A 15,153-nucleotide genomic window follows, 5' to 3' on the forward strand; every position below is an offset into this window, starting at 1 on the left:
TTGCAGTCAGTTTAATTTGTTTCACGTATAAAAACAAAAGTCTTAATCAATAAGCAATTCCCTCAAACGAGAATTGGCAAAGACCAAAAACAAGTCACGTGTCCAAATCAACACATGAGAGTAACAAGAATACAAAACTGATCGTGAAACATCTCCTTATACCACTGCTGAATCTCTGCGCACAGAATAGAAAAAGGTTTCTCAATCCAAGAATCTTGCAAGTGAGTTCGGCTATCAATTGCTTTTATCCCGAACTTGTCATCACAGAAGATCCTGTACTCTCCTTTGTCCCGGGCCTTCAAGCCTCAGCATGCTTAATGGTTCTATCAACAGGATCAAACATTTGATTTGATCGCTAAAACACAAGGATTCGAAAGACAACAAGATAGAATGATCCTCTACGAGCCATCGAATAAACCTCGATGTTCGCTTACTGATGCCTCACAGGTTAAATCTGCGTTTGTTTTTTGTTTTTAAAAAAAGAAGAAAAATGGTTTCGGTCCAATCCCAAATAAATCAGATTCGAAGTAAATTATGTTGATTTCCCCCCAATTTCAATCCGGTTCGTCCAATTCAAACGCAACAAAAAAAGGCTAAGCCTCACCCACTCCAAAATTGACTTCAATCCACTTTCAACATTGTTTTCCCCTGAAATGAAAGCAATAGGCCGAAGCTGAATCTATGCCAGCTATACGATCTTTTTTTTCAGTGAAAATTCAATTCGCCTCCCCCGAGGAAAGAAAAAAGTTAGATCAGTAGACATCACCACTAAACAGAGCGATTTCATACACAACATTAACCCAATTCAGCCTAACAGCAAATCCTGTATAACAACGCTGTACAAGACGTATGCAACGAAAGAATGTGAAGAACATGACGGCATTAGGAGAGCATAGACACAGGAGCTTCTGCAGTGTAAGCAAAATTAGGTTTAATATCCCTGCTCCTCATGTATGATAGAAATTGTCCGGGCAACTCTTCCAACAGAGATTGAGCCACCGAAACCTGATTCCCTGAGAATCACAAATATCACATATATGAGCAAACATTTGAACTTATCAAGGAAATACTAATTTGCTGGATAACAACTTCATTTTCAAGGTTGAATGCTAAAGGTGGTGACACCATTAGAATTTACAGCTAGGAAATTTGAAAAATACAAAGTCCAGTGTTCATTAAATTTTTTATAATAAACCCGAAGCCTTATCCCACTAGGTGTTCGGTGTTCATTCAACTTTTTAAGAAGTAAAAAACATAGCATGCCTGAACATAGTTGGCATAATACATACGTTACAGTATTAACCAATTAAAAAATGTCCAATGTGCAAGAAAAATGCTAAAAACCAATATAATGTTTTAATAATTGGGCTCTGTTTAAAATTTATCTGGAAATCAATAAACCAATCAGATTCAAAGTGTTGGCCATGGATGATATATCACAAATTGACAGCCTAAGATTTTTTGACTAAAATGATGAAAGAGGGACAAGAGAGGGCAAGGTGGAAAACCTTACACCATAATGATTGAACATGGGTGTTCTTGAGGCTTGATACTCATTGTAAGTTGTTTTCAACGGTCATTAGCATATTCATATATCATTATAACATACGAAACAAATAGAGAGGCAAAAGGAGACAATTTGAGACATTACTTAAAAATGGTTACAAGTTTACATGAAATCCCTCTTTTCATTCATCTGCTCCATTACAATCAAAACTGCAAATGAACATCCTTATAAATTCCCTCTGTAGTCTATCTTTGCATCAAATTTTGTATAAAATTTTATGAAGCTCGTATCTTTATAATATTGCTTCTTAAATTTTATTTTTCTTCAATTGAGTTTTGCCAATTTAACTAAAACCAATGAAATGAATCTCCACCTTATCACTCATGACAAATGAAACTATCTCCTTAATAGAAATTTGCACAAACTATAAGTTTGAAATTCTGAAAGTAATAAATAAAGTGATTTAACTCGAAAAACAGTAGAACTTCAATTCAGCAGCATATATCCATCTAGAAAACAAAGACATAATACTTACCCTGCAAATCTCGCATAGGAACAAATTGTACAATGTCCCGAGTAGCTATTCTGCCTGTGGAACTTTCTAATCTTTTTCCATCATCAGCATCCAGAATCTACTCAAAACTCAGAAAAGATTTCATATGGTATTGTGTTAGATACCAGAATTAGATTACATGAGAAAACCCGGAGACATTTTAGATTAGAGCACATGCACCAAGTAGCAGGTATAGCAGCATTTAGTTCCGTGAAGAAACATGATAGTTGTATGGTGTACATGAACCAATAAATAATATAAGTATGAATGTGATTGTGACTTGCTTACATTCATTTCTTTGTAGTCAGCACCTCCTACTCCAACAATGAGAATTGACAAGGGCAAATCAGAAGCTTTTACAATTGCATTGATGGTCTCCTGCAAATCTGTAATAACCCCATCCTATGAAGAAATAAAAGTTCAACAAAACGAATGAGAAGTGCTAACTAATAGAATGACATGGTATAACAGGTACATTTACCGTGATGATAAGTAATACGTAGTACTTGTTTCGACTAGTCAAAAGAGATTGACCAGCAATTTCTGCAGCCCTATGGATCACTGGGCCAAACAGAGTTGGGCCAGCAAGAGTAACATTATGCAGAGCCATTGCATATGCTGCCATAATACCTTCAACACCTGAAACCTGAAAAAAAAAGTACAACCTCTAAGAAAAATAATAGTAACAACCTCTTGTAACGTAGGGTAATGTTGCCTACAATAGACCCTTCTCCGGGACCCGCATTGGCGGGAGCTTCGTACACCGGTTGTTCCTTTTTTTAATCAATATTGATATTAAAGTACCAAGTTGTATTCAATCTGGGTAATGGATGATATGAGCCATTGTCCTACTTTTCATTATAGGATCAAAATAAGCCAATTTCAATGCCTATGAAATATATATGTATTTGACACTATAACAAATAGTTAATGACGATTTGTTAGAGAGTTAGCTTAAATAACAAAAAAGAACATTTGAGAGAATGAATCACACCCTCACCTCACTCTCCTCGGGGCTCCCCTTTAGGTTGAAACAATGAGAAACTGATCCATATGATACCCTCCCTCCAAAACCCCAAGCAGGAAAATGTTTATCAGAATCATAGAACTGCAGAACCTCCCCAACTCCTACTATTGCCTGAAGCATAATCAAGTTAATTGAATACAGAAAATTTAGCTATCAACAGTATATAATGATTGAATTTGCCATAATCTTTATGATGAAAGACAAAAAACTATTACTTGCTGATAGGAATTTAATCGCCCAGAAGGATCAATAAAATGCAAGGAAGCAGGAAGCCTTGGATCTCCATTTGAAGCTAGACAAACAAATATAAATACATTTTGTTAGAAACAAAAACATGTTAGTATACATCTGAGAACAGTATGCAATCTTCTTTTTTAGGGGAAAACATGTTAATGCTTCTAAATTACAAAAAAAAAAACAAAGTCACCCAAGGGCACAAAGCTTTAGCCAATGCATGGTATGCCGAGCTTAGTTATTGCAAGCAGATAGTTATATATATGACATAAAAACTTAGTCATCAAATTGCAAGCTTGCAGTATTATAATTCTAATTTCACAAGTAAATTATTAGGAAAAATGAGAAAGTTTGCACACCTGTAAAATCAATGGCAACCATAAAATTAAGCTCAAATCCATTGGATATATAATCCAAGAAACTATATTGAGTTTTTTCAATGAAATTATCCACGTGCAGCTGCCCCTTGAGGATCTAAATCAAAGGAAAAAAAGTAATGATGAGTAAGAAGCACATATCCTAGTAAAGTATAGATAGAAAAAACATGCAAGGTTCACCTTCTTAGCACCAGAACGAGATTGGACATACAAATTTGCACCGCAATTTTCTCTGGCAAGCTTCTCAAGATCTGCCACACTAGTCTGAAGCAAGCTGTTAGAAGTGTCAATATTATGAAAACAAGTAAGAATGTGAAGGCACATACAAACAATAGAACAGCTGAAATTAGTTGCAAGATTTTGGTTACCCTAGTTGATCATGCTTGCCACTGTCGTTGAAATCAAAACACTCAATGATTAGGGGATTCTCCTACAGAAGACAATGTATCCAACATATGTCAGGTTATATGATTGGGAAAAGAAACAAAAATAGCTAATTTAATTTTTGAATTTTGTAAAACAAATTTGGAAGTATGCCTTGCTGAGAAATTGTTGCATCGATAAAGTTACAGGTTTCCAGACGGGGTTTAGGTCATTGTTGATAACTTCAGATTTCCATATAGGGATAGAGATACCACTCTCCACAAATTTTGATATTATTAAAAATGGATCCTGTAATATGAAGATTGAATAGTTAGTAAAAGTGAGGATTAGAATCAACATAATCAAAGGAGTGGTCCAAAGCCTTCACGTATGTACACTTTTGGAGAAAACATCCTTATTTTCCAACTTTGAACAGCGGAATGTTATCTCAAAAGCAGTCCTAGAAGCAATTGGCTCCTCGGCATGAATTGTTATGGTTCCTGAATGTGCATTGGGATGCCCATTTTTCTGTTGGAGATTTAAAGTCAAACTTCTGTTGGGCTTGGTCACTAGCTGTCAATTAAATTAAATTATGAATACTCCTTCCAGATGCTGTTGGAACTTACAGATTAAAAACACACATGCATGCAGACACAATAGCACACAATTATATATATATATATATATATATATATATATATATATATATATATATATATATATATATATATATATATATATATATATATATATACAGAGAATGTGAAAAACAGCTTGCTATCAAAAGAAATAAAATCATTGAAAACCATTTCAAAATGTCACACCAAGTATAGAAAGATTTTACCTCAGACATGGCAAAAGAAGCTTCTCCAAGATAATCTTGCTCATTCAAATTGATAGTCTGCAAAAAGTTCAATAGCAAATAGATTCAATCAATAAAAGTTGTTTCAAGTTCAATAAGAAGAAATTGTGTCTTAACTAAAAGGAATTGATACTTGAGAAGAAAGGTGAACTAAGTTGACTACTAGAATCCAGATAAACAATGCACAAAATTGAATAAGTTTAGATTCGAAATCGCATTTTCTAGAAGTTGGGAACTTATTTGAATAATTAACAGATTGTCATAATCAGCTTTACACCAAATAACTATTTTTACCTCTCAGTACGATGTAGCAATAGCAGCAATGGAGACATATCAGAGCCAGGCAAGTTAAAAAGGTTGAGTTGGTTCATACATACAGGCATGAGGAAACATTTCATAGGTGCAAGTAAAGTAATCCTTAACATTCATACATACACTATACTAAATGGCAAAATGATTTTTGATTGAAGATGCCACACAACAAAGTCATATATTAGAGAAACAACCACCACTTCAAATAGATATAACAATTAACTGAAAGTATAGTACCTTCCTGCTAGGTCTATATTTTCCTTTAGCCAGGTTTTGACTATTGATTATCAATTATCATACATGTTCCATAAGGGCAAATAATAGGAAGAAATACAGAAATATTTGACTAATGTAATTAACATAGGAAAAAGGAGTAATGATTAATATAGTAAATTTTTTTGAAACAAAATAAAAACAAAAATCTATATGAAGAAAACTCCACTCAGAATTCAAAGGACATAAGAACAGACAATAATCTAATATGATCATCAAGGTAACATATACAAAAGAAAAATCAGAAACATCAAAAGATCTTCTTAAGGATGACAAGAAAATTAACCAACTTTATGAAGTTAAGACACTGGAAAATCATGAACCAAACAAAATAATCACAAGAGTAACCAGAGATACAACTCTATAGGTATCGCCCAAACAGTACAATTTTCCAAAGTAGAACCAAAATTTACTAAAAAGCAGTTACCTTAACAGGTATATTGAAATATTTGGTGTCCACATCATAGACTCGTATCCTGCCATGTAATGCAGTTAAGAGGAAAAAAAATGGTGAATTGAAAAATATCTGGAAGTAGGCTAAGAAGCTTACACCAAGTGTTGAACAATTTCAAACTGATAATTAATGGTAAATTTAGTAATCCAAGAAGGACTGAGATTGTTCATTATGACTTCTGTGCGCCCAAGTTCTTCAAGCATACCATCTCGTCTTTTCAGATAAAGAACAGCTAGTGGATCGCTCTGAGAGTAAATTGAAATCAAATCACAAATAGACAATAAGAAATTGTGATACAGAACTAAAATTATGTTAAAAAATTCAACATTTTAGGTTGTAATGTTTTAAAAAACTGAAGATATAACTAGGAGAAACTAACATTAATTACAAATGCAAGTCCCAAATTTTTAGTTCAGTTCTTCAATTCATTTAACTTAAATGGATAAGACTACTGTATTGGTTCAAAAGAAGAACTTTTGGATATAGGAATATACAAAAGAATCTAGCATATCATCTAATAACATAATACCTGATATGAGATATCATAACCACTACACCTCTCTCAGCATTGATCTATTCCCAATTTGTTATATTTAAAAAGTAAAACAAAACTGATTAAGACCTTGATGAAGAGGCAGACAAAATGTTGGTGCAATGACAATTAAAGAGCAACTGAAGAAGAAATGTTTAACAAAGCAAGTGAAACAATCGTGACATACACTTGGAAATGATAATCAAAGAAAGATGCTAACATCTCACTAGAGTCAGGTTTTCCTTGGTGGAGCAGAATGATACGGTATAAAATTAGGATTAAGATAGATATAAAACTAGAAATTTTAAATTAAAATTTTTAGGAGCTTTAATTTGTAGTCAAATAAAAAGGAGGGAGCTAAATTTTTTCTAAGATAATTTATTTTAGGAGTTGGTCATCCATTTACCAAGTAAATAGGACATAGATTATTTTTTAGAAAAATATTTTTTTGTTCTAAAGGACTCCCAAACACTCATGTAAAATATTTTTCAATTTTAATACAAACCTTGTAAGTATTGCTCTCTATACGAGATAGTTATCCTTTGATGCTATAACAATTTGGTATTAAAGCTTTGTATGAATTTTGTTGGATTTTGGTTTGCATCACTTGTACCATTATCTATGGTGTCATCTATGATGTGAATGTAATTTCACTAAAATTGACAAATGAAGTTCAATTGAAAATCCTTGGGTGGTTTGTGAAGATTTCCCTTTTTTGCAAATTTGTAGATTTAAAAAAAATAAAATAAAATAAAATCCAATTTAGTAGAAATAAAAATCCAACCATAAACAACAATGAATAGAAAATGTTAGATCAATAGATAAAGTAAGCACAGGACTGACAAAGAAATATATTTTAATGAACAAAGAGTGATTAGAAACTGATGCTAGCAGCAATACACTAGTTAAAGTATCAGGATATACCTTTGACATAATATCATGGTTCTGTAGTCTAGAGGCAGAGAGTGATAGCTGGAAACAAAGAGCTTCTTAGAAGAATAAAATTGAAGAATAAAATAATAATAAAAAACTTTAGATTATCATAATTAACATGGTATTGCCAAAGATCGGAAAAGAAGCAGAAAAACATAAACAACTTTAATTTATATATTTGACACAGAATTCTTAGAGAAATGAGCAGGACAAGCAAGCATAAATTATCTTGAAATTATAAAAATAATGAGTGAAAATTTTTGCACGAGCTATCAACCATATTGATCAAATGGTTGTTGATTCAATGTGCACCCACCATAGAAGCTCCAATTTTCTCTACCTTTTCAGCATATAGTTTAAGTTTAAATTAGTGTTACAGAATTTATTTTGAACAAACTGAGATAGAAAGAGTTGGTCACAAACTAGCATGATTACAGAGGTAGTATAAAAAAACTCATCCAATATCAGAACTATTAATTGATAAAGGAAAAAAGCACAACAGGTACCACCACTCTGAGAGTACAAATCTTTCTAACATTGGTAATGTCCTTACAACACCATAAAACTTAAATTAAATATTAAAACACCATATTAAAAAAAAGTTGGCTTTGCTTGTACTAATATTAGTGTTCTAAATGGTAGTTGAGGCAGCCGCCTAGGCGGGAGGTGGACCTCAACCGCGAACTGCACCGCCTTGTGTTTAAGCGGTGGTAATGCATTTCCGATTCGGACTCGAGTGACGTGTCTGGATTCATTGCCGGACTTGGGCGACGCATGTGGACGCGTCACTGGTCTCGGACGACGTGTCTGGGCATGCACCACTAGTCTGGACTCATAGCCGGGCACGACAAGTCTAGACTCATCGCCGGGCTTAGGTGACGTGGCCGGACTCGTCGCAGGCTTAGGCGACGCGTTTAGACACGCCACGTCCGACGATGCATCCGACGACAAAACACGAAGCCGATCGCTGAATAGAATAAGTTTTTTTTTTTTTAACTTAGGATTTAATCAAAACTTTAGATTAATAATTTTAATCATGATTGAGATAATTTAAATAGGCTTACCCAATAAAATTATCCTATTAATTTAATATATTTAAAAAATTATTATTGTTTATTTAAAAAAAATATTTAGATTATTTTTTTATTTTTAGTTAATATATTTTATAGTAATTTGTTTTTAAAAAATTGATCCTTTCTTTAATATTTTATCCTTTACTTAATATATTATCTAATTATGTATAAAAATAATTTAAAAAAAATTCAACCGCCTAGGTTGCTGAGGCAGTAAGCGGTTACTGACCGCACCGTCACCGTCTACCGCCATTTACAACACTAACTAATATATTATGATTACAAATATACTAATAAAATAACTGTTTCAGAACTCATATTGACACTTCACGTTTATATCCTGTAAGATAATCAGGAAAAACCTCTGAAAAATTTGCATTCATGGTATGATTTTTCAATTTTTCATAGCTAACAACAAAGAAGGTCCTAGTAATTTTGGGCTAACAAAAAAGATGATCAAAGTTTCAACTGGCATCTTCTCATGTAAATAAGCAAATTAATATTGCATGGTGCAGAAACTTGATGGTTTTCTTCCAAAATCCCATGCTACCATGAATCTCAATGGTCATGTTGAAGAATTGCATCGAGTCATATCTCATATGTGAAGAATATGGGATGTGGTTATTGGAAATGCAACAAGGTTCGCCGATTATTTTACTTCCAGCAGTTGTTCAACTAACAAAAACTTGACTCTTCTTCATTATATGAAGAATGAATTGGCCAACACAACTCAGGATGATAACTCAATTTTTTTTTAAAGTTTTTTGTAAATCAAAAACTTTATGCTTCAAATTTTCCACTTGTTCATTTGAATGAGGATATACCAGAAACACATAAAGAGTCATACTATTTATGCATTTTGGAAGAAGTGTATTCCTTTTATTACATTATGTCAAGAAGGGGTCCAACTACCTCGTAGAGTTTAAAATTCTTCTTTCTTTACAAAAATCATTATTTTATCATGAATTACTGAATTGCCTCTTTGGATGAGGAGGGAGATGTGCCATTTTGGCAAGAATAAGAACCATAACAAAGAAAGAGAGAAGAACAATGCTGACAAGTTTTAAGAGAGAATATTTAATCCCCACCACTACCTGAAAATTTATTATCCAAAGAGCTGAAATGATCTATCCGCATCCATAGAGATGACTGGACAAAATTATGTCAACGATGAAAGCACCAAAGATTGTCCACTAAACCCAAAGGGATATCTCAATGACTAACAATAGAGTCATTGGTGATAATTATTCTACAGGGGCGGGTCAATTCTGAAGGGTATTGGATTGTGTCGATAATTTTAAAGGGGCATTATCCGTGTCATATTTGGGCGACCAAACTGTTCGCACCGTACAAAGTTCTTCCAGCAAAAATCACAGCGTCCAGAAACAAAAAGACAAAATTGCTTCAATAACGGATGAAGGCTCCAGTCCTACAGGTAAAAAGTAAAACATTGCGACGGGCCCAACGCGGGCGGAAAAGACGGCACAGGAGGAATCGGGATAATGCGAATCGACGATTAGGGTTGACGGGTTCTCACCTCGAGCGAGGTGCAGAGACCACGAAGACCGCGGGAGTGGAAGAGGTAGCCGACCGCATCGTCGACCTCCTGCCGCGCCGACCCAACGGAGGCGGTGGGGCCCGCGGCGCCGATCGCCTGTTGCCCTCCCTTCACATCAGAGAAGCACCCGCCCATAGATCGATCGGCCGGTTCCCGTTTCGCCTCTCTCTCTCTCTCCCCACCCGCGCCTCGTCCTTCGCCTCAATCCTAACCTTCCTTTCGAAATGTTTTATGGCTATTTTTGCAATCGTGGGAAGCGGAGGCGACGTGAAATTATATATTTAGGCAAAAACCTCGTGAAATATCATAATAAGGGGAATGATATCTAATCACGTTAAATATAGCAGTTAAATAAAATCAATTTATGATGATTTATTATATCTGAATTGGTACAATGAATTGTATTTATTATCATCATCATATTTTTCCTAATATATTATCTTGACGTGTGTAAATAAATTTTAAAAAAAATAATTATTATTTATTATTCTTTTCTATATTTATGCAATTCGACTTATTGTTACGGTCTCCAAAGGGGAAAGGAATAAATACCGATGGCGTAAATAATAAGTAAATATTTGCCCTTTTTTGCTATCCCAGGAATAACTGAACGAACAATTGTCACTGAATACACATTTCAATGGTTTATTCACTGTCTAAAACCAATAATATAAAGTGTAGAAAAGGACCCCAATTCTTCTTGTCACATAATAATCCTCGTGCATGCATATTTTATATTCGGAACAGATGGAGAAACGCTACTAAATGTTGCGATAGTCATCAGCAATATCATTAGCAATCTTTTGAGCATCCTCGCCGGAGCCTAGAATTCCCATTCTCACAAGTCCGGCGCAGTAAAGCTTATTCTTCCCTTTCCAGTGGTTAGGGTATTTCTGCTTCGACATTCCGTCTTCTCCTATCAGGAAATCATCACCCTGTCAAAAAAAAATAAAAAATACATATATATTATTAAATTTTATGAAAAGCACTGCATGCCTTCGAAGGAACATGAGTTCACTTGAATCCACAGAAAAGTTTGAGGTTACCTTAAGCCATTTCTTGACGGAGCTCCTGTAGCCTGTTGCGAGGATGACAGCGTCGAAGTTCTGAATCTTTCCGTCTGTGAATGTGACGTTGTGGCCGTCGATGCTCTTTATCGACGGAACGACCTGAACGGCTCCTGATTTAATTTTGCTTACCGTGCCAACATCAACGACCGGGTATATTGGGGTGTGCTTTTTCATGTACATGGGTCCTATCGACGGTCTGTGTAGGCCATACTTTGCGAGATTCCCGTATATGAAATAACATGCGAGGAGAATTAAGTGGTCGACTAGCCACATTGGCAAATATTTCATGAGACGCATGGCAACGAACCATATCGCCCTCGGTACTATGTGAAGCTGCATGAGCAAATACAGACCAGCAAATTTAAATAAACAATTCATCGCAAAAGATCCATCTAACTTTTTTTTTTATTTTGCAGAAGCCATTTATTTGTTGTTTTATCTCTTCCATCAATTATATAAATATAAATTTTGTAAAATGAAAAACAAATGTACTTTTTCCACGATCTAAAAATTAAATATTGGGTTAAGAATTTCATAATTTCGAATCGTCTATTTTGATAATCGATGTCCAAATAAAAGGTGACTGCCTTTTTGGCGTATATTCCCTTGCTTTCCAAATGGAATGAAATTAATAATATGGTTATTGAGCCATAATTAAGTTACCTGGCTCCTGACGACGACGCAGGTGGTGTGGGCCCCGCCGTTGGCGACGTCGAGCGCTATCTCCATGCCGGAGTTGCCGCCCCCCACCACGAGCACGGCCTTCCCCTCGTAGTCCCTCCCCGTCCGGTATCGGCTCGAGTGCACCATTGACCCACGGAACTCCGCCAGACCCGGGATCTCCGGCATCGCCGGATCGGCGTTTTCCCCGCTCGCCACCACAAGGTACCGCGCGGCGTAAAGCTCCTCAGCGCCGCCGCCGTTCTCTTCTGTGTTCCTCGCCGTCACCAGCCACCTCCCCGACGCCTCGTGGTACTCCGCTGACACCACCTCGCGGCTCAGTGCCACGCGGAGCCGGAACCGCTCCGCGTAGTCATCCAGGTAGCGGACGAAGTCGTTCTTGGGGAGGAACGTGGGTGCCTCAGGCGGGTGGGCCGAGTGCGGGAGATGGCTGTACTCCTTGGCCAGATGGAGCTTGACGCGATCGTAGCATCGCTGCCGCCACAACGAGGCGATGCAGCCGTCGCGCTCCAGGATGAGGCACGGCACCGACAGCTCCGTCAGGCAAGCCGCCGTCGCCAGCCCGGACTGCCCTGCCCCGACGATCAACACTACCTCCTCCCTCATTGATCGGCTCGAACTCTGATTTCAGCAATTAGGAAAGTTGAGAATGGAGATTGAAATCATCCGAGGGAATCGTTTATATAGAAATAAGAATGCCGTTCGCTTTTGTTATCTCTCTGATTAAAGGAAGAAAGTATTTAACCAAAAAAAATAAAGAAAGGAAGTATTATACTTATAAAGAAAGAAATAAAAGTTTATTTCTTGATGGATGAAAATAAATAAATAAAAAAAAGGAAAAGTAACTAATTTTTTCCCTTTATTTTCCTTCTCAACAAGTAAGAAATTGAGGTAAGTGATAAAGTTTAACATTTTTTTAAATATATATTATTTTAAAATTGAGGGAAATAAAGCAATTATTTAACACTAACTTATTATTATTTTGATTCTTAGGGGCAAATGGTGACTAAGAATTAATAATAAAATCTAAAGTAAAGTTTTTCTTGGGGGAATTAATTTTTTATAAAACATTGTACATCCTTCCCTCGTAGTTTTTCTAGTCCATTATATTTAAGTAAAGTATGATGATGCCACATACATATTTGTTGTTTTTCTTTTTGTTTTAAGCATCCTTGCTCCTTCATCTTCATAGTAATATTTCTGTTTTTTTTTGGTTTGCCAAAGCATTTGTAGTAAAGCTCACCATTAGTACTCCAAACATTTAAAACCACTTCTCAAGTAGAATTTTGCTGATCTTTAAATCTTTTTTATTTTGCTCACAACCTCCATGGGCTTGCTAAAGCAGCTATTACTAATGGCGGAGGCAAAAGGATAACCTAATGGGGTTATCCATCATGTGCCAAAGACCACCATGGATCTTTGAAAGATTAACCCCTATCAAACACTTTTGCTGTTTTCCCATCTTTTTGTACCTTCTTACTAGAATATGTTTTAACTTTCCTCTCATTATTGTGCTCTGTGCACAGTTTAAATGATTGTAGACTTGATATCTCAAGGATACTAATGCAAAAGAATTGCTGAAAATTTATCAATGAGCTATAATTTGTAGCTTGGTGTCACTATTTTTCATTGTCACTCAGTTCTGTTAGTTCCAATGTACTTATCAATGGTTGATAGGAGTAGCTGTTTGCATAGGGTTAAATTGAATAGGTTAATAGACGCATCAAACATTATATGTGTGTGCAGTCTAACAGAGGTGTTTTGTTCCTTACTCCAGATCATTGTTTTCTTAAGCGACCAATTTCGAAGTACTAATTGTTGATTAATTAATCATGTCATTTTTTCACTTTAACATATGTACTATTTTAGTTAGTTACTTGGTTATTCAATCTTGTTTAGTTAACATATGGCACTAAGGATGAAGACTTCATAGTTTTGTAAGTATGTGATGCATTGTGGTCTTGCCTAATTGGATATTCAATGTCTTAAGTGCTGTGATTTTCCTCTCCTTTGTTTAACAGTTATCTAAGAGGAAACGCTAGATGTATTCAAGAAAACAAGTTGAGAGTTGCACTTCTCAGTCCTCTGCCTTCTCCAGAATTAGAACCAATTAGTTGCAGGCAACAATCTCAAGGAGTTGTTCTTCTCAGCCCTTCAAGTTGAAGCTCAACAATCTTGAACTGAAACTAGACTACAAGGTCAACTTTCATATCCTTCTGGCAAGCCTGTTGTGACTCCAGCTTTTATTACCTAAGAGATGGAAATTTCTAGGCTGAAAAGACAGCAAGAACTTGTCAGTTTATTTCCTTTGGTCAAAAGTTCATCTAGTGCCCCTGCAGCTTTTTTGCATTTTTCATCTTAAACTGACAATGAATTATGACAACAAAAGCTTGAATTGTTGTGCTCATAACAACATCATTGGCATTCTTAGAAGACCATTAGTCAAAACTTGTGTAAAAATGCTGAATCAGTGTTTCAAAACTGGGTCAGATCACCAGCTAATTTTGATCTGAAAAATTCTTAAAAACTTTAAGACAACCAACATTATGGAAACAATGCATCATGGAATTAGAATCCAGTGTATTATTGACTACTTTTAAGCATATTGAAATGACTCATATTAGCATAAAAGCTTGTTGTCGTTCCCATCAAAATTGCATAACTAACTTTGCATCATGGAATTTGCATCTTGTTCTAAATTAATCTCATCTAATAACAACTCACGATAGCCATTTTAGTCACATGATGTGGGCATATTCTAAAGTGAATTTAATTTCGAATGAGTTCACGGGCATGTGGACCCTATGAATCCCGACTAATCAAATCCAAATGCTTCATTTGCATTAGCAGTACATAATTATATATACGATGTTTTTTTTAAAAAAAAATGATTTCTTTTCCCCTTGTTCATCATGAACTTTCATGCCATTTGGTCAAATTAAAATCGAAACCTGATTGCGAGTGCCAATGCTGTGGGTTCTTTTGATTCTACTTTTTTTTCAGGTTTAGTGATCATGAAGGCAACACTACCACTTCACTTTGATTAGTGCACAGGCTCGGATCATGATTACTACTTCTGGTGTTTCTCATCATGCCATCACCGATGTTAAGATGCTACAACCTTATTTTTTTTTTTATTGTAGTCTTTAAAAATATCGTTTTACTTTGCTATCTAGAATACTATTTAAAATGGTATATTTCAACCATTCAAAAACTAATTTTAAAATTTCAGTTCAATCGAAATATTCTACCAAATCAAAATTCAATTTGATTTATTCAAATAGTCTTTTTTTTTAAATATCAATTATTACAATTAAATCGGTTTCAGTTTCAATTATAAATTT

The 15,153-nt window shown here is 35.2% G+C and overlaps 2 protein-coding genes across 2 annotated transcripts; both read right to left on the minus strand.

Annotated features, from left to right (window-relative positions):
- Positions 1-654: 654 nt before the first annotated feature.
- Positions 655-10,332, minus strand: LOC122038187 (protein BONZAI 3-like). Its single transcript, XM_042597821.1, has 16 exons — positions 10,038-10,332; positions 7,419-7,466; positions 6,059-6,207; positions 5,936-5,984; positions 4,906-4,962; positions 4,458-4,634; positions 4,236-4,370; positions 4,067-4,128; positions 3,879-3,972; positions 3,681-3,795; positions 3,303-3,379; positions 3,061-3,198; positions 2,542-2,706; positions 2,349-2,462; positions 2,043-2,139; positions 655-1,013 (listed from the first exon to the last, which is right to left on the minus strand). The coding sequence occupies exons 1-16, from the start codon at positions 10,191-10,193 to the stop codon at positions 883-885; spliced, it is 1,764 nt and encodes a 587-aa protein (XP_042453755.1). The 5' UTR covers positions 10,194-10,332; the 3' UTR covers positions 655-882.
- A 312-nt stretch (positions 10,333-10,644) lies between these two features.
- Positions 10,645-12,415, minus strand: LOC122011837 (probable indole-3-pyruvate monooxygenase YUCCA10). Its single transcript, XM_042568237.1, has 3 exons — positions 11,792-12,415; positions 11,105-11,461; positions 10,645-10,993 (listed from the first exon to the last, which is right to left on the minus strand). Exons 1-3 carry the CDS (start codon positions 12,413-12,415, stop codon positions 10,820-10,822), a joined length of 1,155 nt encoding a protein of 384 aa, XP_042424171.1. The 3' UTR covers positions 10,645-10,819.
- Between the last annotated feature and the right edge of the window lie 2,738 nt (positions 12,416-15,153).

Source organism: Zingiber officinale, chromosome 1A (genome assembly GCF_018446385.1).
Source record: "Zingiber officinale cultivar Zhangliang chromosome 1A, Zo_v1.1, whole genome shotgun sequence".
NCBI classification, from domain to species: domain Eukaryota; kingdom Viridiplantae; phylum Streptophyta; class Magnoliopsida; order Zingiberales; family Zingiberaceae; genus Zingiber; species Zingiber officinale.